Source organism: Nesoenas mayeri, assembly GCF_963082525.1.
Source record: "Nesoenas mayeri genome assembly, chromosome: 2".
NCBI classification, from domain to species: domain Eukaryota; kingdom Metazoa; phylum Chordata; class Aves; order Columbiformes; family Columbidae; genus Nesoenas; species Nesoenas mayeri.
This window is the reverse complement of record NC_137543.1, coordinates 94,435,726-94,443,559: the sequence shown is the minus strand read 5'-3', so window position 1 is coordinate 94,443,559 and position 7,834 is coordinate 94,435,726. Positions and strand designations below refer to the sequence as shown.

Here is a 7,834-nt window from a genome sequence, read left to right as displayed (position 1 = left end):
TACTCCTGTTTTCCTCTTGGGATACCCAGTGCTGGATTACAAAGCACAGCCCAGTGAAACTTCATAGCTATTGCATAGGGAACCCCATGCAGTAGAGCTTAGATTTGTGTTGGTTGTGGTGCTTTCCAGGAAGATAGATCTCTATTTAAACCACTTAGGCCAACAAGGGAATTAAACTGCTCTCTGCTTTCTGACCATTAGGCTAATTCATAAAGATGGGAAAATTCACAATGCAGCTAGAGACCACAGGAGGTAAGCCAGCTGGAATAAATTATGCAGCACTATGTACGTGAAGAAAGCCAGTTCCACCACTTGAAAAAAGACAGAGTTGTCTTTGCAGACAGTGATAAAAATCTATGTTTTTCCAGATTAAAAAAATGCCAAGTATTTTCTTTACAGGATGTTTACTATCTCCCACTGTTGCCTAATTTTTTTTTCAGCAGACTTCGTTTTCTGTTGCTCTAGCTGTGTTTATAATTTAAAACTACAGAAACCTTCTACATCTTCCGTGAAAGGGCTATTACTGATTGAAGCTAGAAGCAGCCTGTGGGCTGCCAACAGTGGTAGCTCACACCATGCCAAAAGCCAGCCCCAAATTGTCAGGACTAGTACGGACACGGTGCACACGAAGGCAGCTACAAGGCAGCTTCGACACCCCACTGAACAACCACGCAAAACCTTCGCATTTTCAGGCACCCAGGCTTGCTGCCTATTTTTTTTTCCTTTTACTTTTTTTTTGGGTCTTTCCTTCAGACGGGCCGGAAGAGGGAAGCTTTGGGCGGTACGTGTCTCCTTCACCTCCCCTTCCGCAGGCTGCTCCGCCCCGGGCTGCTGTGGAGCGGGGCCGCTGGAGAGGTGAGCGCCGGTGTGCGTGTACGCTCCCCGTCGGGGCTGAGCCCAAACTCCGCCCCGCCGCCCCCAGGGCTGTATTCACAACATAGCGATTTTCATCGCTCGGACGGGGTATAGGGCTTAGGCTTTAGGCAGGCCTTGATCTTGGACCCCCCCCCCCCCCCCCCCCCACACACACACACGCGGCGTAATGCCCCTTTTTTTTTATTTTTTCCTAGAAAATTAAAAGATACCAGCCCTCACTCCAATTTGTCTTTCAGTTTTCAGCATGGCCGTGGACTGGCTCGGCTTTGGCTACGCCGCCCTGGTGGCATCAGGAGGGCTTGTTGGCTATGCAAAAGCAGGTACGGTGTGCGAAGGTCTCTTTCACTCTTCTTCACTCCCTTGTTACCCCCCAATAACTTGGCGTGGACTGGGCGGTTTTCACGAAAGCCGCTTATCTCGAAGGAGAGAGGCAGATGTAAAGTTTATCAGTTTGTGCCATGAGCTACTAACTTGGTGCTGTTGGGGTGTGGTGCTTTTTGGGTTGAGCTAGTGCTTTAGGCTGATAAACCCATAATCTGCTTTCTGGTCCATGCTGGTATCCTGCCTCTGCTTTGTGCGCTTTAGGTGAACTGACATAAGTTTGCTTCAGAAAGGTTTTTCCTCTGCTATTTGAAATGTAAACCTTCTATAAGTGTTCTGTATCTTCAAATGGCACGGATCACCACTTTTTTTTCCTTAGAGTTTTATTCTTATTTTAATGTTTGATGATAACAGTATACTGCAAGCTGCACAGAGTTTTCAGAAGGTTCCTTTCTGCAAGTAGAGCTGAGCAGTGCCAATCAGTCCTTAAGCTTGCTCCTTTTCTGGGCTCTTTACTCATAAACTTCCCTTCTGGCCCACTGCTTTCATTTCCTGACCTTTTTCTGAGTTTGCCTTCCTCCAGACAGAACTGTGGACTCAACCCTACTGCAATATTATCTCTTTCTACTTTGAAAGTCTCTAAGCCATCCTAGTGTTTGCAATATGAAGGTGCATTGCTGAAGTCTGTAAGAATCTTACCAGTGTGTTTGAGTACATGGATGTTAATGCCTATTCTAGTCTGCTTTCTTCTACTTTGATTTATCCTTTGGGTTGTGAGTGGTGGGACAATAAGTTATTAATCCCACCTGCATTTCTCTATGGTCACTATGAAATGGTGGGTACTTTTCTTATCCTCTGGTCCCAGAGGGGAGGACATGGTCATGCTGAGTCAGGAGAATTGAGGTCACAGGGTTTTTGAAGGGGGAACAGAAACTTGTATGGTGATTTGTAGGGAAATTTTAAAAGAAAAAACAAAAAAAAAAGCTGTTGTACCCCTACTAATAATTTGGAGAAACCAAAAGAAAACAGAACTTTCATCCATAAAGCTAAGGTGGTGATCTGTTCTTATACAACCAGGTCTATTTGCCCACACAGACAGTGGTTAACAGTAGATGCCTTGGGAAGCAAAGAGTGATTTATTAAATTTTGTTGTCTGGGACCCACAGTTTTGAGACTCAGGAACTTCCTGAGCCAGAAGTGGTGTGGTGGTCCCTAGTATGTGTATGTGGTGGTCCCTAGTAAGTGTATGTGCCATAGCTGCCTAAACAATGCTTTAAATTCAAGAATATGGTGACCATTTGTGGCCTCCCAAACTTGTGGAAAGAATTCTGCCTACCACATGTTGACTGCTAAACAGTATTCCGTGCAGAACGGCTGCTTACAAGAGTGTGCGTCTTTTCCTGGATGAGTCCAGGAAATCTTCTGACAAAGTATTCAGTTACCTTTGGATCAGATCTCAAATATACGTATGAGATACAGCCTCTCTTATTTGACTTCGCTGTTGTCTTTGGCAACTTATAATTTATCCAAGTGCCCTCCTACACAGTTCAGTTCATATGTCCTTTTTCTCCGATCTTAAACCATTATTATTTAATCCATCTACTGCCTCTCTCATATTACTGTGTTGAAACAGCATGCTTCAGTTTGCACGAAGAAAACAGAAATTCTTTTGCTTTTCTCACTGTTCTTTTCCTCATAAATATATTAATGGCTTTGCCGCTAAAGAATTAAATGCTAATGCTATTTATATCTTATGCAAGAGTATTTTAACATGTTTCTTCGTGCAGAGCAGTATGGTCTTAATATCTTAAAAGAAAAAAACCTCTCTAATCTGTTTAATAATAATGAATGCCCATCTTTTTTTTTGTTAGTGTTTTACAAAACAGGTAAAATGATGAACAAGTTTATTTCTGAGCTTCTAATAAATGCATTATCTTTCACTTGCTCAGGTAGTGTCCCATCATTAGCTGCTGGCCTTTTCTTTGGGAGTTTGGCTGGACTGGGTGCCTATCAGCTCTCACAGGATCCAAATAATGTTTGGATTTCTCTGAGTAAGTAGCTTAAAATTTTTAATGAGGAGGAGTTGTATTTACCCTAAAATAACTGGATACTCAAAATAAGTACCTAAAAGTCTTTGCAGAAGAGTTAAATTGACAGCGTTATATGTCTAGTTTCAGTCCAATCTTTAAACTTGTGTTTAGTGAAAAATCTCCATTAGTGTCCAAACTCCATAACTCTCACTGGAGTGCGAACTGTTAGCATTACTTAATTATTATTTTAAAGACTGTATTGAGAATGCATATTAAAATCTGCTTGTCTTGGTGTGTCTTACTCAGTGACTTCTCACTACATTCCTTCGTCCCTTTTGTAAGAAGTATAAAGTGTTTTGGGTGCTAGTTCAAACTTACATTTTTGTTCCTCTTCTACAACAGAAGAGGAAAATATTGGGTTTTTAATCATTAGAGTTTGTCTTCTGAACACTGAAAAACCTACGGGTTGTGAAGGAAAATGTGTGCTAGGATGAGGTGAAATTTATGTGGCTAAAAAAAAAAATCAAACCAAACACCGTTATTTTACATCCTTCAGCAAAACAATCTAATAAGTATTTTGTGTTTAAAAGCTTGTATGCTGTGAATCTCCAAAATGCAATTTTTGTCTTTCTGCCGTTTACCATATAGAGCTCAGGGTTGCAATAAAGTTAGGGTAGTTATCACCTACGCCTTTAACCTGTGCATGCCTAAAGCTCATTCCAGTTGCAAAATAAGAGGATTTGAACTTTTCTCATTCACTAATAAGCAGAGGTACTTTGCAGTTGAAGTGGGCTAAGAAAATACACATAGATAATTCCTGCAGCTCAGCTGATGCCTGACACTTCTTAGGCTGCTGTATCTCAGATACTTGTGAGCGTGTGTTTTGCGTAATCCTTTGCCCAGTATCTGTGTGAGCAGTATCCTCTCCTTTCTGTTCTTGATCTGTAGAAGACGTTGGTGGCTGCCATCATGCATCAGTCTTGTACTGATGTGTTTGAGTGATCATAGTGCAAGGGAAGTGCTAGTAAATAGATGTCTGACCTCTGTGTGTCCTCTTTTCGCCTGGATCCTACCTTCAGCATCTTGCAGGAGACTGGAGCAGTTCAGAAAGAGTGATTCCTGTGCAGACTGCCCACACCCTAGCAGGTTATTTTATTATTGCTGAAAGTGGTAAAAGACTGTGATTGGCTTATTTTTTTTATATGTGGCAAAAATGTGGAATTACAAAGGTGTTGTACGCCTGGGGAGATTCAACAGAGAAGCAAGCTTCAGTAATGCGGTATCTTCTTCCTTCTTCTCAGAAGTGGAGCTTCCCTTCTCCCTGACTTTGAGAAGTTATTTGTGGTGGGTTACTGCTTAGGCAGTGCTTAAAGAGCTGCCACTGACTAGCGTTTGTTCCCTGAAGCAGTGACATAGCATCTAGCTCATTGATATGTGAAAGTCAGAAGTGAAAGGGGAAGGCCCAGTGTTTCTTTCCACTTCAGCATTGTCTACAGTGCAGTCCACTTCCACATCTAAGGGATGGGTCAAAAGTTGGGCGTGTTCAAGCCTAAATAACTGGAATAAACTGCAAATATGGGAAGCTTAACAGGAGACAAAGTATTTTCCCAAATGCAAAAGACAGGTGCCTTTCTATTATTCAGTAGCATAGGGAGTCTTTTCCTCCTCCCCTTCATGCTTTAAAGTTTTTGGAAAAGGTGTGCTCTAGTTTAGACAAAATTACTTATGTGCATATTTTGAAGACTGGCTACTGATTAGAACTTGAGGTACATGAACACTGTAGTAGTTCTTTCTTGCGTGTTAGACTATGGGCCTGGTCCTTTACATATCTTCTTGTAAGAGACTATTAGACATCAAGGACAGTATTTAGGGTGGTATTAGGGAGGAAGGATGCTGTGGCTAGGATTGAAGATGAGTTGGGTCCTGCAGGAACAGCTGTGACATAGGAACAGTGATAGAAGATGAGTGGTTGGTACAACATGGCAATGTGTAGCTGTTACCACTGAGTAGCATATGCATGCTAAGTCTGAGGATTTAATCAGCATGTTTTCCATATAGCTTTCTTGGTATTCCATCTTTCCAGGGATTGATTGCCCTTTCTGTTTTACTGGCTCAGTGAAGCTACCTGGGTCTTGTCTCTGCGTCGAGTGGTCAGGGTTGGTAGCTTTAACTCTCTGATCATAGTGGAAGGTGGTGGAGGGCTGAAATTTTAGGGACGTGGTTTAATGCTAGATTTAGGTTACGGTTGGACTCATTGATCTTGAGGGTCTCTTCCAACCAAAATTATTCTATGATTCTATGAAATGGATTAGTAAGGCTTAGCACTTACATAGTACTCTTCCCTTTGGAAGTCTTTTGCAAGCATTATTTAGTTAATTCTCAGAACAAGTTAGACACGAAAATGCTCTCTTCCTTTTATGCGGAGCAGGGGAGTTATGTGCACAGATTTATTGATTTGCCTGTTCACACGGAAGGAGTGTGTTCCAGAGCAGTATAGCACAGATTGTTTCCAGTCTCCAAAGCAGCACATTCTGACGAAGAAGGCTAAGGAGTGTGTGCAGAAGCATATAGACTGCACTGACTGTTAGAACTTGGTTCAGAATGTTTATGCTTCACAAACTGAGGCATTCCAAAGTTTACACAATTTATTGGCTCTTTTTGTCCATCACGTGAAATAACCCTGTTTCACTTTTTACTTGATGCTACTATTTCTCTCTGTTCTGTTAGTTTTGAGTTGTAGCATTTCTCTCACACACATGCATCTCTGCTGACCGGACTGTATAATGTCTCATTTAAGTTACATCTGGAACACTGACTGCTGTCATGGGAACAAGATTTTACAACTCTGGAAAGTTCATGCCTGCAGGGCTAATTGCTGGTGTCAGGTACAACATTATATACTTTTCTTTTTTAACCTCCTATGTGTGTTTTCTTATTTGCTTAATTAAACTGAGATGAAGTGAATCATGTTTTGTGCATCTTTTTAGTTTCCCTGCACATGGGAAACATTTGAAAATTATTTGAAAAATAATTATTATTGTAATTATAATTCTCTGTTTTTCCCTCTTATACAGTTTGCTAATGGTTGGAAGATTAGCACTGAAGATGATGGAAAAGCCCCACGATAAATAACTTCATTTTACAGCATAATATCTGAATAAGGAAAACTGATGATAGATCTGTGTGAATGCAGAAGCAAGATGGAACAATTTTCTATATTATGACAATTTTGTTCCTTTTTTTATATAAGGAGGAGTAGCATGATGGGACAGATTTGTTTCAATGATCTGGTAGAGCTATTATTGTGTAGTGAGAAACTGGTCCTGAATTTGATTTTTCCAGACGCATTTCAGTGTATTTTAACACTTTCAGGTTTTTTTATGCCAAAATACGCTGCAGATGTGCATGAAGCAGAGAGGACCTGTAATTAAGAAAGTATCCACAAAGAAGCACCAGGAGTAATTGGCTAAATACAAGTGTATCTCATACCTTTCATACTGAGTATTACAGTATGCTTTACCTGTTGCATTCTGAGTTGATACACCATGTCTGTATAACACCAAACAGATCTTACATTTTTATTGTGAAGTGATGCTAAAATGTTGCTTTTCTACAAATAAAATCTGCTACAAACCTTTATTTGGCATGTTTTTATATCCTTCCTCTGTGTATGGGGGTAGGGGATTTTTTTTATTTTGAACCTTCTTATTTTATTCTCCGTGGAAGTCTTTACAATGAACTGTTAGTATTAAAGTACTGTCTTTTAATGATATTTAAAAGTCACTTTTTAAATGGAGGGCAGAAGATTAAATTCATTAACACTGCATTAAAACAGTTGTTGGAAGGGAAATTAGTTTGTGGGTTAATTAAGCAAGAACTGTGCTAGGCTAAATGAAGAGTTGAATGTGGTCTGACCAAAGGACTGTATAACTAGAATAATAAAGCTTAAGATCAACGCTATGTAATTCTGATATTACAGGCTTACTTGACAATAGAATGTATCAGCATTTTATTTTTATCACTTAGGGAAGTGGCTGTGCCTCTTCAAATCTGTCTTCACTAGAAAGCCTTGGACTCAGGAGAGTTCCCGGTTCTGCTGTGGTACCTGAGGACTGAAGTGTGGAAGAGGCATAAGTGACATCTGGTGTCTTTGTTGACACGCCAATCTTGATCGCTTCTCCTGTGATAGACTCTCCCAGCTCTGTTAGTGCAGGCACAGCTAACCTGGGCTTAGCACCGTGATGGAAGGAAAAGGCAAGAAATGTGTGAAAGAAAATCCTTTCTCAACTTATTCTTAATTCTATATGATTATTGGTATACTAGTGTTCTTACAGTGTGTAACTTGTATTTTATAGTGATATGTGCGACTATTTAAGACTTTACTCTGGGACCTCTCTACCATTGATTATATCAAAACTTTGTCAACTGCATAACGTAATTACAGCAAAGCAGGTTTAAATTAACTTACATCTTAGGCACGCTACTTCCAGTTTTGTAGTGCTTAAAGAAATTTGTAACAATTTTCTGAAACTACCTAAAGCAAATACTAAACTACGTAGTTGCTCCATTTTATTGGTCACTTCAAAGCTTGTATTTCCTGTTCTGAA

At 40.3% G+C, this 7,834-nt stretch overlaps 1 protein-coding gene across 3 annotated transcripts; it reads left to right on the top strand.

Annotated features, from left to right (window-relative positions):
* The first annotated feature begins 492 nt into the window (after nt 1–492).
* On the top strand, nt 493–6,866 carry LOC308038317 (transmembrane protein 14C-like). Of its 3 annotated transcripts, none has more exons than XM_080340718.1 (5): nt 493–855; nt 1,113–1,196; nt 3,147–3,248; nt 6,025–6,112; nt 6,302–6,866. In XM_080340718.1, exons 1-5 carry the CDS (start codon nt 576–578, stop codon nt 6,357–6,359), a joined length of 612 nt encoding a protein of 203 aa, XP_080196844.1. In that variant the 5' UTR covers nt 493–575; the 3' UTR covers nt 6,360–6,866. The 3 variants fall into 3 exon arrangements, with proteins under 3 accessions (XP_080196844.1, XP_080196846.1, XP_080196845.1); XM_080340720.1 differs by lacking the exon at nt 493–855 and adding an exon at nt 856–873; XM_080340719.1 differs by lacking the exon at nt 493–855 and adding an exon at nt 878–963.
* Nucleotides 6,867–7,834: the final 968 nt, after the last annotated feature.